The 22,894-nt window shown below is 35.6% G+C and overlaps 1 protein-coding gene across 1 annotated transcript in view; it reads left to right on the top strand.

Annotated features, from left to right (window-relative positions):
- LOC101399964 (phospholipid-transporting ATPase ABCA3-like) overlaps positions 1 to 22,894 on the top strand; it is a 208,924-nt gene that overhangs the window by 652 nt on the left and 185,378 nt on the right. Inside the window, exons 2-3 of the mRNA XM_087417086.1 lie at positions 10,176 to 10,299; positions 10,645 to 10,900. Of these exons, the coding sequence (XP_087273212.1) occupies positions 10,240 to 10,299; positions 10,645 to 10,900 (316 nt within the window). The 5' untranslated portion in view covers positions 10,176 to 10,239. The remainder of the gene's footprint in view (positions 1 to 10,175; positions 10,300 to 10,644; positions 10,901 to 22,894) is intronic.

The raw sequence follows: 22,894 nt of genomic DNA, 5'->3' as shown, positions 1-22,894 counted from the left end.
CCTAAAATAAACCTTTTGCTCACTGAGCGGCCACTCCTCATCACCCCTTGCCCGCCTCCAGCTCCTGACAACTGCCAACCTGCTTTCTGTCTATATGGATTTTTCAATTCTGGGTATTTTAGATAAATAGAATCATATAATATGTGGCTTTTTCTGTTTGGCTTCTTTTACTTAGCGTAACGTTTTCACGGTTCATGAGTGTTGTGTCATGTATCAGTATCTCATTCCATTTTTGGATATACCACATTTCGTTTATCCATTCATCAGTTGATGGACTGGGTTGTTTCCACTTTTTAGCTATTATGAATAATCCTACTATGAACGTTTGCCTACATGTTTTTGTGTGGACGTGTTTTCTATGCCCTTTGGTATGTACGTAGGAGTGGAATTGCAGGGTCCTATGGTAATTATATGTTAGCTTTTCAAGGAATTGCTAAACTGTTTTCCATAGCTGTACCATTTTACATTCTCACTAGCGGTGTGTGAGGGTTCCAGTTTTCTCCATTCTCACCAACACTTGTTATTTTCTGATTAACAAATTTTTTTTATTTTATTCCATTTTATAAGTTGACTTTTCACTTTCTTGATAGTGTCCTTTGATGCTCAAAAGTTTTTGATTTTGATGAAGCCCAATCTGTCTATATTTTCTTTTGATGTCATATTGAAGAATGCATTGCTAAATCCAGGTATAAAGATTTACTCCTATGTTTTCTTCTAAGAGTTTATTGTTTTAGCTCTTACATTTGGGTGTTTGATCCATTTTGAATTAATTTTTTATATGGTGTGAGATAGGAGTCCAACTTTATTCTTTTGCATGTGGCTATTTGGTTGTTTAAGCAGTATTCAAAAGACTATTATTTCCTCGTTGAATGAGCTTGGCACATTTGTTGAACATCAATTGAACATAGATGTATGGGTTTGTTTCTGGACTCTCAGTTCTATTCCACTGATTTATATCTCTTTGCTTATGTCAGTACCATACTCTCTTGATTACTATCACTTAGTAGGAAGTATTGAAATCAGGAAGTGTGAGATCTCAAACTTTGTTCTTTTTTTCAGGATTGTTTTGGCTATCCAGGGCTTCTTGCAGGTCCATATGAATTTTAGGATAAGTGTGTTCATTTCTGCAAAAACAGTCAGTTGGGGATTGATTGACTCTAGATCAGTTTGGGGAGTACTGCCATCTTAATAATATTAAATCTTACAGTCCACAAACATGGGATGTCTTTTCATTTCTATATGTCTTTAATATTTTCCCTCCAGCTTCATTGAGGTATAATTGACAAAACTGTAGTATATTTAAAGTGTACAAAATAATGATTGATATATGTATACATTGTGAAAGGATTCCCGCATTCAAGTTAACACATCAATCACCTCACATGGTTGCCCCACCCTCACTCCCCCCTTTTGGGTGAGAACACTTACAATTTACTCTCTTAGCAAATTTCAGTTATACAATACAGTGTTATAAGCTACAATCACCATGTTATACATCAGATCCTCAGAACTTATTCTTCTTATAACTGAAAGTTTGTACTTTTTTTTACCAACCTCTCTCCATTTTCCCCACTCCTCAGCCCCTGGTAACCTGGAGATTACATTGAATCTATGAATGGTTTGGGGCAGTATGGACATTTTAACAACTCTTCTGATGCATGAACGTGAAATATCTTTCCATTTATTTGTGTATTCAATTTCTTTCATCAATGTCTTATAGTTTTCAGTGAATAGATCTTTCACTTCCTTAGTTAAGTTTATTCCTAAGTATTTTATTGCTTTTGATACTATTGTGAGTGGGATTTTTTTCTATCTCTTTGTTGAACTTTTCATTTTGTTCTTGTATTGCTTTCATGATTTCATTAAATTGTTTTATCTGTGTTCTCTTGAGCTCTCTGATCATCTTTAGAACAATTATTTTGAATTTTTTGTAGGGCAATTCACTTATCTCTGTTTGTTCGGGATCAGTTACTGGAAATTCACTGTGTTCCTTTGATGGTGTCATGTTTCTCCAATTCTTTGTGATCCTGGTAGTCTTGTGTAGGTGTCTGCACCTTTGAAGAAGCAGTCACCTCTTCCAGATTTTATGGACTGACTTTGGCAATGAAAGACCTTCACCTGTGAATGGAAACATGCTGGAGTGTGTTGTGACCCTGGATCTAGTGGTGCAGGTTGCCAAGTACAGTGGCATGTGGCACCTCTGGATCCGGGGGCGCATGATGTCTCTTTGGGTTGGGTTGCTGGGGTCCGTAGCATTGACAACTGTGTGGTCCTTAGTGAGCTCTGCGGGGGGTCCACAATGGCTGCAAGGGCTGTTGGAGTCCTCAGCAGTGCCTCCAGGTCCAGAGGCTATGGAGCAGGGCAGGCAGCAGAGGTGGCTGGAGCTGGTGATGTGTACCACACTCAGCTGCAGGGGCCAGCAGCTAGTGCGTGTGTAGTGGCAGGGGCTGGTTAAAAATACACACATAGTGGTGGGGGCCAGGGCCAGCAGCAAGTGCCAGGGCCAACTGAGGGTGCACTGGCAGCTACAGGAGCCCTGGCTGTTGGCATACACTCTGTGGCTGCAGAATCTCACATTGGGCATGCACAGCAGTGGAAGCTGGTGACAGGAGTCTGGCTGGCTGGGTGCAGGTCCACAACTGGTGGGGTTAGCTGCAGGTGAGCCCAGTCGTGCAGGTCAGTGACAGGAAACAGGGCCAGAGCTGGACGCACAAGCAGCTGTGGGGGCCCTGGCTGTCGGGGTGCACTACTGTGGCTGTAACGCCTCACCGCAGGTGGACAGCAGTGGAGGCTGGTGTCAGGACTCAGGCTAGGGACATGCAACTGCACAGCTGGAGGGGCTAGGTGCATGTGAGCCCAGTGGTGCTGGCCATTGCCTGGAGATAGGGCCAAATCTGGATCCACAAGCAGCTGTAGGGGCCTTGGCTGTCAGTGTGCACTTCCGTGGCTGCAGGATATTGCCACAGGTATGCACTCTACAGTAGAGGCCGGTGATGGGAGTCTACTATTATTGTATTGCTGTCTGCTTCTCTCTTCAGTTCTTCTAATATTTGCTTTATATATTTAGGTGCTCTGACATTGGGTGCATAAATATTTACAATTGTTATATTCTCTTAATTAATTGATCCCTTTATCATTACATAATGACCTTGTTTCTTAAAGTTTTTGGCTTAAAGTCTGTTTTATCTGTGTAGCTACCCCTGCGCTCTTTTGGTTTCCATTTGCGTGGAGTATGTTTTTCCATCCCTTCACTTTGAGCCTATGTGTGTCTTTAAAGCTGAAGTGAGTTGTTTTATCCATTCAGCCACTCTCTGTCTTTTGACTGGAGAATTTAGTCCATTTAGATTTAAAGTAATTATTAATAGGTATGGCTTTAATCTTGTCATTTTGTTAATTGTTTTTTTCTGGCTGTTTTGTAGTTCCTTTGTTCCTTTCTTCCTCTCTTGTTCTCTTCCTTTGTGATTTGATAATTTTCTGTATCTACTGTATGTTTTGTAGTTACCATGAGGCTTACACAAAACATCTTATAACGGTCTATTTTAAACTGATAAGTTAACTTTGAAATATACAAAAGCTTTACATTTTTACACTTTCCCCTCCACATTTTATGTTTTTGACATCACATTTTACATATTTTTATATTGTATATTCATTAACAAATTATTGTAGCTGTAGTTATTTTTAATACTTTTATCTTTTAGCCCTTATGCTAGAGTTATAAATGATTTATTAGACACCACCATTACAATATTAGAGTATTCATTTGATGCCCTTTATCGTGTTGAGGAAGTTCCCTTCTATTCCTACTTCACTGAGTTTGTTTTTTTATCGTGAAAGTATGTTGGATTTTGTCAAATGCTTTTTCTGCATCAATTGAGATCATGTGGGTTTTTTCCTTCATCCTATTAATATGTTGTATTTCATTGATTTTCACATAAAAATCAGCCTTGCATTCATGGGATAAATTCCAGTTGGTATAATCCTTTCGATATTTTGCTGGATTCAGTTAGCTAGTATTTTTTTGAGGTTTTTGCATTTTTATCCGTAAGGGATATTGGTCTATAGTTTTTTTTTCTTGTGATTTTTTTTCTGGCTTTGGTACAAGGGTAATGCTGGCCTCATAGAATGAATTAGGAAGTATTTCCTCCTCTTCTATTTTTTGGTAGAATTTGAGGAGGTATGGTAAAATAAAAAAAAAACTTTTGGTCTTTGTCCCTGATTCCTGGGATAGAGCACCCCAAATCCTTGTAATTTCTTGAGTGGTAGGAGTGTCTTTTGTTTTTTGTAACTAGCCCCTTTTGACCATATCTGAGTTTATGCTAATGAGGTGACTCTTAGTAGCCCCCTAGGTGGCTTCAGGATAGGGCTGGTTGCAGAAGAACCAACCATGTGATTAGAGGGTTAGAACTTTCGGACCCCACCCTATGCCCTGGCTTCCAGGAGGGGAGGAGGCTGGCAATTGAGTTAAATAACCAATGGCTATCGACTTAATCAATGCTAACCACTTAATGAATCCTCAATAAAAACTCTTGAACAACGAAGTTTGGAGAACTTCTGGGATGGTGAAAACATCCATGTACTGGCAATGTGGCATACCGGAGAAGGCATGGAAGCACTGTGCCCCCCACCCCTTGCCCTATGTACCTCTTCATCTGGCTGTTCATTTGTGACAAACTGTACTTGTAAGTATAGCACTTTGTTGAGTTCTGTGAGTTATTTTAGTGAATTATTTAACTTGAGCAGGGATTGTGGGAACCCCCAAATTTATAGTTAATCAGGCAGAAGTGTGGGTAACCTGAGGATCCTATTTGCAGCTGGCATCTGGAGTGGCATCTTGTCAGACTGAGGCTTTAACCTGTGGGCTCTCTGCTAACTCTGGGTAATTAGTGTCAGAGTTGAATTGAATTGTAGGACACCCAGTTGGGGTGTCAAAGAATTGGGGAATTGGTTGTTGTTCGGAAAATCAAATAGAAGGATTGGTGTAAATTATTTTTAGATGTTGGGTAGAATTCACTGTTGAAGCCATCTGATCCTGGCCTTTTCTTTGCTGGCAAGTTTTTGATTACTGATTCAATCTCTTATTATAAGTCTATTCATATTTTCTACTTGTTCTTGAGTTGGTTTGGTAGTTTGTGTGTTTCTAGGAATTTGTCATTTCATCTAGGTTACCAAATTGTTCATAATATTCTCTTATAATCCTTTTTATTTCTATAAGATTGGTAGTAATGTCCTTTCTTTCTTTTCTGATTTTAGTAATTTGAGTCTTCTCTCTTCTTTTGGTCAGTCAAGATGAAGGTTTGTCACTTTTGTTGATCTTTTTAAGGAACCAACATTTGGTTTCCTTGATTCTATTGTCTTTTTAGTCTCTATTTCACTTATCTCTGCTTTAATATTTATTATTTCCTGCCTTCTTCTCTCTGTGGTTTTATTTTTGCTCTTCTTTTTCTAGTTCCTTTAGGTGGAAGGCTAGGTTATTGATTTAAAATTGTTATTGATTTGAAATGTGGGAGTTTACAGCTAAACTGCTTTCACTGCATCTCATAAGTTTTAGTGTGTTGTATTTTTTTCATTCATCTCAAGGTATTTTCTAATTTCCTTTGTGATTTCTTCTCTCACCTGTTGGTTGTTTATTAGTGTGTTGCTTAATTTCCACATATTTGTGAATTTTCCAGATTTCCTTCAATTACTGATTTCTAATTTAACTTCATTGTGGTCATAGAAGATAATTCTATGATTTCAATCTTTTTAAACTTGAGACTTGTTTTGTGGCCTAATGGTCTATCCTGGAGAATGCTCCTTATGCACTTGAGAAAAAATGTGTATTCTGTTTGTTGTTGGGTAGATTGTTCTATATATGTTAAGTCCTGGTGATTTATAGTGTTGTTCAGAACTTCTCTTTCCTTGTTGATCTTCCACCTAGTTGTCCTATTCATTATTGGAAGTCAGGTATTGAAGTCTCCAACTATTATTTTTTGAACTTTGTATTTCTCATTTAACTCTGTTGGTTTTTGCTTATATATTTTGGGGCTCTTTGCTTTATATATTTTGGGGGCTCTGTTGTTAGGTTCATATATGTTTGTAATTGTTACATCTTCTTAATGAGTTGACCTTTTTATCACTATATAATGTCTTTCTTTGTCTCTTTTAACACTTTTTATTTTAAAGTCTATTTTGTCTGATAGTAGCACAGTCATTCAATCAGCCCTTCTTTTGGTTACTGTTTGCATGGAATATCTTTTTGTGTCTTTTAACTTTCAACTTATTTGTGTCTTTGGATCTAAAGTGAGTCTCTTGTAGACAGCATATAGTTGAACCAAGTTTTTATACTCTTTCTGCAAGTCTCTGCCTTTTAAATAGAGTTTAATCTCCTTACATTTAATGTAATTAATGATAAGGAAAGGCTTACTTCTGCCATTTTGCTTTTTGTTTTCTCTATGTCTTAAATCATTTTTGTTACTCGATGACTCCATTACTGTCTTCTTTTTGGTAAGATATTTTCTAGTGTACCACTTTGATTCCTTTCTTGTTTCTTGTAGAATATATTTTTTTAAAGTAATTTTCCTAGAGATTGACCTGTGGATTATAATTAACATCTTAATTTATTTTGAATTAATACCAACTTAATTTTGATAGTATACAAAAATGTTGCTTCTATTTACCTCTGCTCCATCCTTTATTTTCTTATTGTCACCATTTCATCTTTATACATTGTTTGCAAAATCAACATGGATTTATAATTTTTTTATGCAGTTGTCTTTTAAATCATATAGGAAAAATGAGTTATGGACCAATAATACTCATGTTATATTTACATTGTAATCTTCATTGGTGTTCTTTATTTCTTCATGTGGGTTTAATTTATTGTCAAGTTTTCTTTCTATTACAATTTATGTATTGTAATTTTATATAATTTTTTAGTTGTTGCACTAGGGATTATAAAATACAGTCTTAACTTGTAGTCTATTTAGAATCAATATTTTATTACTTCGATTGGAATGTAGAAATTTTATGACCATATAGGTCTTCTTACTCTTCCCCCTTTATACTGTGTTTGTCTCATATATAACATCTTCATTTATTGAAAACTTCATCAGTCCATATTATATTCTTTCTTTTTAACCACTGAAATATTCTAAAGAACTCAGGCAGAGAAGAACAATCTGTTTTATTTGTTCAAATTTTTACCACTTCTGTTGCTCTTTCTTCATTTCTTATGTTCCAAATTACCTTCTGTTATCATTTTCCTTCTCTCTGAAGAGCTCTCTCTAATAATTCATTTAGATTAGACCAACTGTCAATAGAGTGTCTTAGTTTTCCTTCAGCTGTGAATGTCTTTCAGACTTGCATTTCTGAAGAATTTCTTTGCTGAGTATCCAATTCCAGGTTAACATTTCTTCTTTCAGCACTTTAAAAATGTTAGTCACTTCCTTCTGGCCACCCCAGTTTTTGATGGCAGTCTGCTGTTTTTCAAAACTTTGTCTCCTTGTAGGTAATGTGTTGTTTCCCTCTGGCTTTTTTTTTTTTTTTTAAGAATTTTTATTTGTCTTAGTTTTTATCAGTTTGATTATGATGTGTCTAGACATAAATTTCTTTGGTTTATGTTGTTTGGGGTTTGCTCAACTTCTTGTATCTGTATATTTGTGTCTTTTGCCGCATTTGGAAGTTTTCAACTATTATTTTTTTAAATATTTTTTCAGCATCACATTTTCTCTTGTCTTCTGGGATTTTGATGAGTTGTATGTTAGACTTTATTTTTGTTATTCTACATATTCCTGAGGCTATGTTCATTTTTTTTCAATCTCCCTCACTCCCGTTTTGTTCATATTGGATAATTTCTATTGATCTATCTTCAAGTTCACTGACTCTTTCTTCTGTCATCTTCATTCTGCTATTGAGTCCATCCAGTGAATGTTTTAAATTTGCCTTTGTTTTTTCTTTATATCTTCTATTTCTTTGCTGATACTTTGTATTTTAAATTTGTTTCAAGACTGCAATTGCTCTTTGAGCATTTTAATACTAGCTGCTTTGAAGTCTTTTTCAAATAATTCCAATATCTGTACCATATCATCGTTAGTATCTGTTTATTATCTTTTCCTATATAAGCTGAGATTTTTGTGGTTTCTTGTATGCTGAATAGTTTTGGATTGTATTCTGGACATTTTGTGTGTTAAGCTATGGGAATCTAGGTTCTGTTTAAAATCCTATGGAGAATGGCGATACTTTTGTTTAGCAGGCAACTGACCTGGTTATAAGGTTGCCAGATTTAGCAAGCAGAGCACCCAATTAAATTTGAATTTCAGATAAAGTATGAATAATACTTTAGTGTAAGTATGTACCAAACAAAAAAAATATTTGTTATTTATCTGAAATTCAAGTTTAACTGGGCATCTTGTATTTTATCTGGTAACCCTACTTGGTTAGGTTTAAGCCACAAGTTCCAACCCACCTCTGTGGGCTGTAGTTGCAGTGTCAATTCAGTTTTTAAAGACTTTGCTGTTCTATCTGGATCCTTCTGGGACCTGGGCAGAGTCTGTCAGCTCAGTAATCAAAGTGATTGGGGGCTGGCCCCATGGCTTAGCGGTTAAGTGCGCACTCTCCGCTACTGGCTGCCTGGGTTCGGATCCCGGGCGCACACCGACGCACTGCTTCTCTGGCCATGCTGAGGCTGCATCCCACATACAGCAACTAGAAGGATGTGCAACTAAGACATACAACTACCTACTGGGGCTTTGGGGAAAAAAAGGAGGAGGATTGGCAATAGATGTTAGCTCAGAGCCAGTCTTCCTCAGCAAAAAAAAGAGGAGGATTAGCATGGATGTTAGCTCAGGGTTGATCTTCCTCACACACACACACAAAAAGTGATTGGCATGCTAACTAGGATGAGATCCACTTATGCTCAGATCAAGGCTGGGCTCCTGCTGCTCCTCTGTCTTCTCAGTACCTACAGTTTCTCTGAGGTCCTCTTCTTTTTTGTCTTCTGGCCAGAAATCACTCACTTCCTTGGTTGCCTGCCAGTGAAAGTTCAGAATTAGTTCAATTCTAGTGTTCTTCTTTGCTGTATTTTCTGGTTACTCTTTCTGGTTCACACCCTTGAAGGATGCAACACCTTTTAGTACTAATGCAATACACAGCAACTCCTTCTCCCCCATGATGTGTCCTGAAGTCCGATTCTGACTTTGACATGTCTATGAGGCTGTTAAAAGTGGTGCATAGGAAGAAAATTCTGGCACACTGCAATATAGATGAACCTTGAAGACATTTTATGCTAAGTGTAATAAGCCAGTCACAAAAGGAGAAATACCATCACCAATAAGTGATTCCACTTATGTGAGGTACCTAGCATAGTCAGTCACAGATAAAGAAGGTAGAATGGTGGTTGCCAGTAACTGAGAGGACAAGGGAATAGGGAGTTATTGTCTAATGGGTACAGAGTTTTAGTCTGGGAAGATGAAAACATTCTAGAGATGGATGGAGGTGATAGTTGCACAACAGTGTGAATGTGATTGGTGCCACTGAACTGTACACTTAAAAATGGTTAAAATGGCAAATTTTATGTTAGGTATATTTTATCACAATTAAAAAAAAGTGCATAGCCACCCTCTCCATAGTAGCAAATACCCCAAGGTAAAAACCTTATAAGGTAAGTACTATAATTTTTCTGATTTTATGGATGATGAGCAGCCATAGGTTAATTGTCTTTCTCAAAATTATACAGCTCGTGAGAGAGTTAGAATTTGAACTCAGGTAGCTTAACTTCAGATCTTGAGTTCTCAATTACTATGCCCTACTATCCATACCATGAGGAAAGGATCATGACTGTTTTGAATCCACCTAATGCTTAGCATAGAACATGGCACAGAGTAGGTTTTAAATAAATAATAAGTATTCAGCATTATATTTTGTGAGAATTTCTCTCACAGCCTATCAAAATAATAATTGATATTCTGCATTTACACTTTACATCTTTGTGAACCTGGGGCTTCAACTTATTGATCTTTGCATCTCTATGGCCTAATGTTTTTATACGTACTAGAAGATCATTAGATATGAATTTATATAAAAATGGGAGCAGACTAGTACTTATTTCAAGTTATTTTTTGTAGTTATCTTTCAAAATTGAACAAAGAAGAGGAGAACAATGAACTTTTACTTAACTAAATTTCACATTTTGGCAGGTAACCTAAAATTTTAAAATCTTTACTTCCTTCTGAGAGTTGAACTTCCATTCTTTGTGGTAAAATGGATTTGTTGTGGCTCAACCAGTTTGCAGTCCTCCTCTGGAAAAATTTCATATTAAAGGTAAGTGGAGGTATCTGTGGGAAATAGTTGTAAAGGCTAATGAACCTGAAAGGGAAAAATTTTAATAGCTCCTTCACTTCATTTTAGTTTATGGGTTTCCGCCCCGTCCCCTTGGCTGAGGGTAGCACTTCTAAATCTGAAGAATACCCATGGGGTAAATCAATAGAATGAATAATAAAATGTGGAAAAGGGTGAAAAAGGCAATCCAGAGAACCATTCACATTGTAGAATGAAGCTGAATAATATAATTTTATATTATATACATGTATACATGTATAAATACGTACAGGTACACATACATATACTCTTAGGTTAATTAACACAATCTTTTTGTTTCTCTTGCAGAAGCGTAAGATATTTTCTTTAGTTGTGGAAATCTTCATGACACTGCTGTTCTCTGCATTGATTTTGTTTCATCGCAGAGATTCGGAAAAGAATCTTCGAGAAGCTTTTATTTACAAGGCTCTTCCCTTGAGTAAACTGCCTGCTTTCTTCACTGATACGAAACATACATATGAATTGGTTTACATACCTTCTGAAAGTGATGTGGCAAAAAGTATTACTGAGATGGTGAAAGCGGATTTAAAAGTCAAATTTACAGGTTAGAGATTGTGATGTCTAAAGTGTTTTTTGTAGAATAATTATTAATTTGTTTTAGAAGAGGCATGCTTCAGTGACCTTCATAACTTGTGCATTAATCTCCTGAATGTAATGTTATGAACTTTTTCAAATAAATCAAACATATTCTTGATATAATCATAAAATATAATATTTAAAATTAGATGATGAGTTATGTAATTCTAAATCTTTTTTGTTTCTGATTGTCCTTCTTAAACTAGGTTATGTACATGATAGCATGCTGAAGGGACATGAAGCCTCAGGATGAATTTAGTAGTTTTTTCTGGATGCATAAACTTTACTTGAGGTCACTAATTTTAAACATTTTATAAAAGTATTATTTAAGTGTGATATATGAATGCATTTGAAAAGAAGATTAAAACAATGTAGAATTACACCAAAAAAAATTCTCATTTCCTTATACTCTCCTTACTCTGCTCCAGATTTCCCTTCTTTGTCTCCTACAGTTAGAAACACTATCAGGGGGCCAGCCCGGTGGCGTAGTGGTTAAGTTCGCATGCTCTGCTTCTGCGGCCTGGCCCAGGGTTCACAGGTTTGGATCCCGGGCGTGGACCTATGCACCGCTCATCAAGCCATGCTGTGGCAGGCGTCCCACATATAAAAGAGGAAGATGGGTACAGATGTTAGCTCAGGGCTAATCTTCCTCACATACACACACAAAACCTTTAAAAAAAACACTAGCAGAAATCTGGTAAGCTTGTCAGAAATCTGGTCAGTCTTGTCTCATGATTTTACATATGTGTGTGTGGATTTGTTCTGTTACATATTTTTTAAATTATATATTTATTTTTATCATTTTAAGGGCTTTGAGATGGGCGGGAAGGGTAGATGTTATATATTTACTTTGCCATCTTAAAAACCATCTTTAGGGGCCGGCCCTGTGGCTTAGCGGTTAAGTGCATGCACTCCGCTACTGGTGGCCTGGGTTTGGATCCTGGGTGTGCACCAACGCACCGCTTCTCCAGCCACGCTGAGGCCGTGTCCCACATACAGCAACTAGAAGGATGTGCAACTATGACATACAACTATCTACTGGGGCTTTGGGGGGAAAAAAAGAGGAGGATTGGCAATAGATGTTAGCGCAGAGCTGGTCTTCCTCAGCAAAAAAAAAGAGGAGGATTAGCATGGATGTTAGCTCAGGGCTGATCTTCCTCACACACACACAAAAACAACCATCTTTAAAAATGAAAATGTTATATCATGTAACTTAATGCAAAATTCCTATGAATTTTAAAAACATAAACCATGAATCTCCAAAGAACTTGAGTGCTGGTGATGGGCTGATTTAGGTTAACTTTCAAGTATCCCTGTATATGGAGGTGGGGAATAGAGGACAGGCTGCTGTTTCTTACCTTCTGCTATTATTGTTCCATCAGTGGAAAAGTCTAAGAAGCATTGTTATTCTGTCATCTTGAGGGCATCTTGAGAGAGTGTGCCTGAAGACTAGAGTAGAGATCTGATGAGTTGAAGGTCCACAGTGGTATATATTAATAAATGTCTATTTCCTCCTCTTGATTAGGCCTGATTACCTTCTTTTAGTTTCTGTTGAACCAACTCCTTAGCAAAATTGCTCAATGGATATGAGAAGATATGTGGAAGAGTCTTCATTTGGAAAACTCCCTCGTTCAGTTTTTAGTGCTACTCTGAAGAATTATAACTTTTTTAAACAGCTGTACACTGGAAGCTTTTAATCTACCAATTCAAGTTCAGATAGTGTAATATCTGAATGGTAGAATATAGTATAGTACAGTACGCTATAGTATAGTATATCTATTAGTATAATAGCTTGTGGTTAGAAAGCTGGTGTTGGGTAAGACTTTGATGTTGGTATTTGATAATTTGGTTTAATCAATACGGAGTAATGATTTCTTTTATAAGCTTTGGCAAAGAATTCTTGAGGATTATATAGTACTTTTCTTTTAGCACAATGATCCAGAAGGGCCCCCCTCCACATATACACATTTGATTTTGAAAAATTTCAGACCTCTAGAGAAAACGCAAAAATGTTGCAATTCACCAAGTAACATTTGCCACATTAGCTTTATCATTCTCCCTCTCTTTATATATATATTAAATATAAAAATATATAACACTTGTAAGAATATATAAATATAATTACTGGATTTTTTTTCTGAACCATTGAGAGTAAGTTGCATTCATTCTGACACTTCACCTTCAAATACTTCCTGTATCTCCTAAGAATAAGAACATTCTCCAACATAATCTCTACAGTTATCACAACCAAGAATTTTAAAATTGATATAATATGTTATCTAATATACAGTCAATATTTATATTTCTCTACTTGTCCTATTAAGTTTCTTTAGAGATTTTTTTTTTCCCCACTAATCCAGGATCCAGTTAGAGATTTTTAAATCTTCCCTGGGGTCAGCAAACTTTTCTGTAAAGGACCAGATAGTAAATATTTTAGGTTTTCTAAAGGGCCAGATAGTAAATATTTTAGGTTTTGTGGGCTATGTAGGTCTCCATCGAATATTCTTTTTTTAGAACCCTTTAGAAATGTAAAAACCATTCATAGCTCACAGGCTCATACCAAAGCAGACTGTTGGGTAGATTTGACCTGCACAGGCCATAATTTGCTGACCCCTTAGAACACTTCCTTAGACTGTTGTTGTTGTTGTTTTGTCTTTAATGACATTGACGTTTTTAAAGAGACAAGGCCAATTATCTTGCAGAATGTTTCTTAATTTGTGTTTGTCTGATTGTTTCCTCAAGTTTAATTTCAGTTTGAACATTTTGTGTCAAAAATATTATATCTTTCTTATAGGATCATTCTTAGTGAATTCACATTAGGAAGCACATTGCCAGTTTGTTCCGTAATTGGTGATACCATGTTTGCTCATTTCGTTAAGATGGATTTCCACCAGACTTTCCATTGTCAACACACTGTTTTTCTCTTTGTAGTTAATAAAGAATCTGTAATTCTAGTCAGAACATTTCCAGCACCCTAGAAGCTCCCCTTGTGCCAACTTGAAGTTAAGACCCCCCCCCAAGTTTAACTATTATTTCTGACATCTAAGACCATAGATTAGTTTTGCTTGCTTTTCAATTTTTATAAATGGAGCCATTCACTAGTCCTGTTATAGCATACTGTATAACATATAGTATATATTATATAGTTTGTATGTGTCTGCCTTCATTTAGCATTATATTTGCAAGATTCATCCAAATTGTTGTATGAGATCATAAATCATTCATTTTCATTAGAGTATTCTGTTATGTTAATATTCTACAATTTATTTATCCATTTGTTATTGATGGACATTTGGGTAGATTCCAGATTTTGGCTGTTATGGACAGTGCTGTTATAAACATTTTTATATGCACCTTTGATGAACATATATACACCTTTCTGTTTGGTGTATAACTAGGAATGAAACTGTTGGGTCGTGGAGGATATATCTATTTAGGTTTACTAGATACTGTGAAACAGTTTTGCAAAGATATTTGCTTTTCTACCAGAAATGTATGAGAGTTTCAGCTGTTCCACATCTTCACCGACACTTGGTATGGTCCATCTTTTGACAGGAAGTAACTGATAAAGGCATCCTTGTCTTGTTCCCTGTCTCTAGAGAAAATTTTTCAATATTTCACCATTGAGCATCGTGTTTGTTGTATGTTATTTGTAGATGTTCTTTATCAGATTTGGATAACTTCTTTCTACTCCTAGTTTGCTAAGAGATTTTTAAAAATCACGAATTAGTGTTAAATTTTGTGAAATGCCTTTTCTGTATCTATTAAGATGGTCATATACTTTTTCTCATTTTTGTTAACAGTGATTTTTCAACTGTTGAAACATTACTGCATACTAGAATAAACTCCATTTAGTTGGATTTATTCTATGAATTTTATTTGCTAATATTTTGTTAGGAAATTTTACATGTGTGTTTAAGAGATTAGTCTGTTTTGAGTTCTTTGTTCCATGAGTTATTGAGTATATTGCCTAATTTCCATGCAATTGGAGTTTTTCTAGTTATATTTTTGTTGTTGGATTTAGCTTTATCCCATTATGGTTACAGAACAAAATCTGAATGATTGCAATCCTTTGATGATGGTGATGATGATGATGATTATGATTATTTTTGATGCTAAAATTGTCCCAGATTTAGCCAATGGATTTTTTTCCCCAAACAATGTCCTTTTGATGTTTCTCTGTCAGTTTTTGAGCACTTTCTTACTGTCCAACAGAACTAGATGTTCAGGCTGACATTGTACTTTCTTTGCCCCAGAACTCAATTCAGTCAGTCAAGGAGTCTTAGTTCTTCCTTGTTGGTGAAGGTGTTAAGAAACTAAGATTAGGGGCTGGCCAGGCGGTGTAGTGGTTAAGTTTGTGTGTTCCGCTTCGGGGGCCCGGGGTTCACCGGTTCGGATCCTGGGCACAGACCTACTCACTGCTCATCAAGCCATACTGAGACGGTGTCCCACATAAAAGAAGAAGGACCTACAACTGGGATGTACAACTATGTACAGGGGTTTTGGGGAGAGAAAAGAAAAAGAGGAACATTGGCAACAGGTGTTAGCTCAGGGCCAATCTTCCTCAAAAACAAAAAAAGAAACTAAGATTTGAGTACTACGTGTACTCATTACTGCTGGAGTGCGTGTTTTTGCTTCTAGACTCTCTTAGTGGACAGATCTAGGATTTTTTTTTTAAATCATGACTTTATATTGATATTGTCTATTCCAGTCCAACACTGTAAGCCTCTTGCTTTCCTTCTCCCATTATGTATTTGTACCTCCCTTTTCTCACAGTTCCTAGTTCCTAGCAGCATCAGTATACTCATTTGCCCAATCTTACAGAAGAATATTTATGAATTACTTATATATGTAGTACTACCCTACCAAACTTATAAGTAAAATTTAAGATTTCTTTGTAGTTCTTTTTCTCCTTAGACTGTATTCAGTTAGGGGTATATGTCAACATACCATGTTTAAAATTTATTTAGGTTAATTATTTTTCTTTCTTCTTGTGGTTATGTTATTAATTTAATATCTATTTAGGATTCATTTATATTCTTATTAAGTTATATTTATTATACTCCTCTGTGTTGATTTAAGTTTATTTTTTGAGCATGTAAAAGATTAACATTGTGCAAAAGATGAACTTATATTAAAATTATAATTAGAGGGCTAACATTGCTTTCACTGTTCCTTCTAGCCTGTTCCCATCCATCCAATATTATCAGTGTCTGATTTATCCTTTGTGTTTCCTTTGGCGTAAATATTGCTTCTGCATGTAATTATGTATATGTGCATCTGTGCCTGTATGTTTTCTATATGTAGTTTTCATTCTCCTTTCTTACACAAGAGCATACTAAATACGCTCTTTTGTAGTTTGGTTTTTCTTCCCAATAATATATTATAGTTGGATGAAGCTCATCTTGTAATACTTTTTTTGTAAGGACTTATACTGGGTTCGTGCATGTTTTAAACTGTTTTCCTGTAGGAAAGCTTGGCTGGATAGAAAATCCTAGGCTCATATTTTCTTTCTCAAAAATGCTGTCCTGCTATTGTCTTCCTTTGCATGTTGCTGTTGAGAAGTCTGATGCCAACCTGATTTGTTTTGCTTTGTAAGTGGCTTAGTGTTTTATTTCTGGAAGTTTCCTTGGATTATACTTTAAATATTATTTCTGCTCCATTCTTTTGTTTGTCTGTTGTCTTTTTTAGGGACATGTTTTTCATATGTTGGATCTTTTTGCCTTTTTTCTATATCAATCACTTTCTCTGATTCTTTTGTCTCTTTATTTTGTTTTTATTCTCTTTGCTATTTTCATTTATCTTCTCAATTACTCTTATTATATTTTCCAGTCAACTCTATTCGTTTAGGGCACCATATAATTTGATCTTCATTTCTAGGATGATTCTTGTCTTTTTCTTAAGTCTCTGAAATTCAGCCAACTTTTGTGGGGTTTTTTTTTGGTTCTTTTTTGTAATTAAAATTTTTTTCCAGTTTGATTGAAATATAATTGACATATACCATTGCATAAGTTTAAGGTGTACAGCATAATGATTTGATATATATATATATTGCAAAATGATTACCACAATAAGTTTAGTTAACATCTATCACCTCACAGTTACAAATTTTTTTTCTTTTTTTGTGATGAGAACTTGTAAGATATACACTCTTAGCAGCTTTAAATATACAATACAGTATTGTTAACTATAGTCACCTTGCTGTACATTGCATCCCTAGAACTTATTTATCTTGTAACTGGAAGTTTGTACCTTTTGACTACCTTCACCCATTTCCCTTACCCTCTGCCCCACATCTCTAGCAACAACCAACCTGTTTTCTGTTTCTGTGAGTTTGCTTTTTTCTTAGACTCCACATATAAGTGAGACCATACAGTGTTTATCTTTCTCTGTCTGGCTTATATCACTTAGTGTAATGCCCTCAAGGTCCATCCGTGTTGTTGCAAATGGCAGGATTTCCTTCTCTTTTACGGCTCAATAACATTCCATTGTGTATGTATGTACCACATTTTCTTTATCCATTCATCTGTTGACAAACATTTAGGTTGTTTCCATGTCTTGGCTATTGTAAGTTATGCTACAGTGAACAAGGGGGTGCAGATATATCTTTGAGATAGTGATTTAGTTTCCTTCAGATATATTCTCAGAGGTGGGATTGCTGGATCTTATGGTAGTTCTAGTTTTAATTTTTTGAGGAACCTCCATACTGTTTTCCATAGTGGCTTTACAGGTTTATATTCCTGCCAACAGTGCGCAAGGGTTCTCTTTCCTCCACATCCTCACCAGCACTTATCTCTTGTCTTTTCAATAATAGTCCTTCTAACAGGTGTGAGGTGATGTCATATTGTGGTTTTGATTTGCATTTCCCTGATAATTAGTGATGTTGAACATCTTTTCATGTACCTCTTGGCCATTTGAATATCTTCTTTGGAAAAATGTCTGTTCAGGTCCTTTTGCCCATTTTTTAATTGGATTATTATTATTATTATTTTTGGTGTTGGGCTGTATGAGTTCCTCATATATTTTGGATATTAACCCCCTATTAGATGCACATGTTTTCTTCCATTCCATAGGTTACCTTTTCATTTTGTTGATCATTTCTTTTGCTATGCAGAAGCTTTTCAGTTTAATGTAGTCCTACTTGTTTGTTTTTGATTTTGTTGCTTGTGCTTTAGGTGTCATGTCCAAAAAAATCATTGCCAAGACCAATAAGTAGCTTTTTCCCCTATTTTTTTTCTAGGAGTTTTATGGTTTTAGGTCTTAGATTTAAGTCTTTAACCATTTTGAGTTAATTTTTGTGAATGGTGTAAGATAGGAGTCCCATTTCATTCTTTTGCATGTGAATGTCCAGTTTTCCTTACACCATTTATTGAAAAGGCTGTCTTTTCCTTATTGAGTTTTCTTGGCTCCCTTGTCAAATATTAGTTGACTGTGTATGCATGGGTTTACTTCTGGGCTCTTGATTCTGTTCCATTGATCTATGTATCTTTTTTATGCCAGTACCATACTGTTTTGATTATTATAGCTTTGTAATAAAATTTGAAATCAGCAAGTGTGGCGCCTCCAGCTTTGTTCTTTTTTCTCAGGATTGCTTTGGCTACTGGGGATTCTGTTCATTTTTTATTGTTTTATTTTTTCTGAATCAGCAATAAAAGTTGTATATAGTCGAGGTTGAGGGTGTTGCTTAGCCTACTAGATTTCTTAGTTCTGGAACACCCTCTCTTGTTTGTATAGGTACGCTTAGTTTTTAAAATTGATGCAGCTCTTTATTTTGGTGGAGCAGAGGTTGATGTATTTTCTGATTTTGTGTTTTTCTTTTCTTCCTAGAGAGCCTTTAATTTCCATCTCTTTCTTCTCTTTTGCCTGTTTTTGCCATCAAATCTCTAAGTGTGGCCTTTCTACATTTCCCCCCTCCCCCCACCGCCATCAGAAATTGTGTTTTCCAAACACTAGCATCTCAGGTTCCACATGCTTTCAAGTCTCTTTCTCTTAATTTCCCCGGTATCCAGAGTTTTGATATGCCAAGTCCACAGCTATACCTTGGCATTTTCTCCTTTTTCTGTCACTTTCTCTGTTTGGGGGTAGTTTTATCTGTGTTCTCTCATCCCTAGACCCTTCTCTGATAAGCTTATGCCTGCCTCTTTCACTGGTGTAGCTCAGTAGTTGGCTCTGCTGAAGTTGGCTCTATAGTTTCCTATTTACACTTTGAAGTTTGTGGTATTCTGTTTCCTAGTTATGTTGTAGGTCTGTTATGAATGTTTTTTTCCCCTCTCCTTTTTGATCTGTATTTTTTTTGGAGGATGTGTAGTAAATTTCAGAATAAAGTAGCTGTCAGTATTCTACTGTAATCCACAACCTTATATGACATTTTAAAGCTCTCAAACGCTTAGAGATCAGATGAATTTTATTTGCAATGGAATAAGTTTTCAGTTATCACTCACCTGGCTAAATAATTTTTGTTGCAGTTGCTGTTGCTTTCTCCATCATTCAGGACCTGTTCAATTGTTTAAGAAAATCGTGTGGCTCAGAAAGGGAAAGTCTCTCTGTCCAAATTTTGGTGTGGTCTTTGCCCTAGGCTAAGCCATATTATTCTTCCCCCTTCTGAGCCACCTCTGTGAACCTGGGACACCTCACCTGCTGAACTCAGAATTGCTTCTTGACCAGTATCTCTACATCTTCCTAAGGCCACTTACTTTTTAATAAATATATAACATGGACATAAGAGCACAAATCATAAACTTAGTGAATTACCACTAAGTGAAAACACTCATGGAGCCACCGACCTGCTCTAGAAATGAAACATAACCAACATCCCATTTTCATGCCCCCTACAAATTACTACCTCCTCTCTCTTCCCTCAAAGTAACACCTATACTGACTTCTAAACCCCATATATTAATTTTACTTTTTTTTTTCTTGTGAGGAATATTGGCCCTAAGCTAACATCTGTTCCCAATCTTCCTCTTTTTGCTTGAGGAAGTTTGTCCCTGAGCTAACATCCATGCCAGTCTTCCTCTATTTTTTTGTATATGGGATACCGCCACAGCATGGCTTGATGAGTGTTATGTAGGTTTGTGCCCGGGCTGCAGACCCGTGAACTCTGGGCTGCCGAAGCTGAGTGCGTGAACTTAACCAGTACACCACTGTGCACGCCCCAATTTTACTTTTTTAAAAAAAGTTGGTATTCATGAATTATATGAATTGGGGCGGGGGACTGACTTCTTATTACAATTGTGAGATTCCTTCATATTATTGCTATAGCAGTAGTACATTTTTGCTCATATCATCTTACGTTATAAGAATGTACCTCAATTTATTTCTCCATTATTATGTTGGTGAATATTTGTGTTATTTCTGTTTTTATCTATTGTGTATAATACTAGTGTGGATATGCCTGTATATGTCATTTGGTGCACAGGAACGTACATTTCTATTGAGAGTGGAATTGATGGGATACCTTGGAGTAAAACTGATGAGTTGTAACATACGCATATGTTCAACATTAGTGAATAATGCCAGTTCTTGGAAGTGGTTGTACCAACTTATATTCCCCTTAGAAGATGACTAGAGTCTCGTTGTTCCACATCTATGCCAGTTGTTGATAACATCAATTTTTAAAATTTTAGTCATTTTACTTCACAAACTATGAATAGAAGGGAACTTCTTCGACCTGATAAAGATCATCTTTGCAAAACCAGAGCTAACATCATACTTGATGATGAAAAACTGCATACTTTTCCCCTAAGATCAGGAATAAGACAAGAATGTTCACTCTCACCACTTCTATTCATCATTGTACTGGAGATTGTAGCCAGGACAATTAGGCAAGAAAAAGAATAAAAGGCATTCAGATTGGAAAGGAAGAAATAAAACTATCTCTATTTGCGGATGACATGATATTTTACATAGAAGATCCTAAGGAATTCACTAGAAAAATATTGCAACTAGCAAGTGAGTTTAGCAAGGATGGAAGAGGATTCAAGAACAATATACAACAACTAATTGTATTTCAATTAGTTGTAATACACTTGCAATGAACAATTCAAAAATGAAATTAAGAAAACAATTCCATTTGCCATAGCTTCAAAAAAGAGTAAAATATTTAGGAATAAATTTCCCAAAAGAAGTGCAAAACTTATCTTCTGAAAACTGCAAAAAGTTGTTGAAACAAATTACAGATCTAAATAAATGGAAAAAAAATTCTGTGTTCATGGATCAGAGAGCTTAATATTGTGAAGATGGAAATGCTGTCCAAATTCAGAGTCAGTGCAATCCCTATTCGAATTCCAGTTGACTTCTTTGTAGAAATTAAGTTAATTCCAAAATTCATATGAAATTTAAGTGACTCAGAATAAGCCAAAACAATGTTGAAAAAGTAGAACAAAGTAGAAGTATTCACATTTCCCAATTTCAAAACCTACTGCAAAGCAGTCATAATCAAGATAGTGTGGTACTGGCACAAGGCTAGACATATAGATCAATGGAATAGAATTGAGAGTCCAGAAATAAACCCATATAGCTCCAGTCAGTTGATTTTCAACAAGAGTTCCGAGACCAAGCAATGGAGAAAGAACAGTCTCTTCAACCAATGGTGCTGAGGAAACTGGATATCCATATGCAACAGAATAGAGTTGAATCCTTACCTTATACAAAAATAATTCAAAATGGACCAAAACCTTAATATAAGAGCTAAAGCTATAAAACTCTTAGAAGAAAACGTAGGGTAAATTGTCATAACCTTAGATTTGGCAAAGGATTCTTAGATATGATGCAAAAGCATGAGCAACAAAGGAAAAAGTAGATAATTTGAGTTTATTAAAAATTAAAAACATTTGTGCTTCAAAGAACAGCATTGAGAAAATGAAAAGACAGCCCATGGAATGGGAGAAAATATTTGCAAATTATGTGTCTGATAAGGGCACTTGTATCCAGAATATATAAAGAACTCTTACAACTCAATCATAAAAAGACAAACACCCAAGTAAAAAATGAGCAAAGGATCTGAGTCAATATTTCTCCAAAGAAGATATACAAATGGCCAATAAGCACATAAAAAGATGTGCAACATCATTAGTCACCTGGGAAATGCCAATCAAAACCATAATGAGATACCACTTCACACCCACTAGGATGTCTTGAATCAAAAGATAATAGCAAGTGTTGGTGAGGATATGGAGAAAGTGGAACCCTCATACCTTGCTGGTGGAGTGTAAAATGGTGCCATCTGTTTTGGAAAACAGTGGCAGTTCCTTGAAAAATTAAACATAACATTATCATGTGACCCAGCAATTCAACTCTTAGGTATATATCCAAGAGATTTCTCTAGAAATCTTTTTTACTGTAAAAAAATAATATGGTAATATATAATATATACTATGTATTATTTTTTCACAGAAATTATAGTAGTGGTTGCTTAGGGCCAGGGGGAATTGTGGGGAGTGATAGCTAAAGGGACAGGATTTCTTTTTGAGGTAATGAAAATGTTCTAAAATTGACTGTGATAATGGTTGCACATATCTGTGAATATGCTAAATACCGTTAAATTGTATATTTTAAAAAGTGAGTTGTACAGTATGTGAATTATATCTCAGTTAAATTGTTTTAAAAAAGCAAATTTCACATTAGTGAAAACTGACATTTGCTTATTTCTAAAGTGTAGAATTTGAGAATATGGAGAGTGGAAACAAGATCTTGAACTCTCCTTTTCTTTTCTGGAACCTAGTTATCTCCCTCCTTGCCTTCCTCTCTCCTTCCCTTCATGTTTTTAAATTAACTATGTATTGTGTTATATTGTATCCAGCATTTCTTTTTTTTAAATTTATTGGATAAATTTGACATGTACCATTGTGTAAATTTATGATGTACATGTTACTTTGTTACATTTATATATTATTATATGATTGCCATTGTAGCAATATTTGTCACAATACATACTTATAGTACAATATTATTGTCTATATTC

This window comes from Ceratotherium simum, chromosome 26 (genome assembly GCF_057802395.1).
Source record: "Ceratotherium simum simum isolate JZ-2026a chromosome 26, ASM5780239v1, whole genome shotgun sequence".
NCBI classification, from domain to species: domain Eukaryota; kingdom Metazoa; phylum Chordata; class Mammalia; order Perissodactyla; family Rhinocerotidae; genus Ceratotherium; species Ceratotherium simum.
Note: the sequence above shows the minus strand (reverse complement) of the source record. Positions and strands in the feature narration are given on the sequence as shown.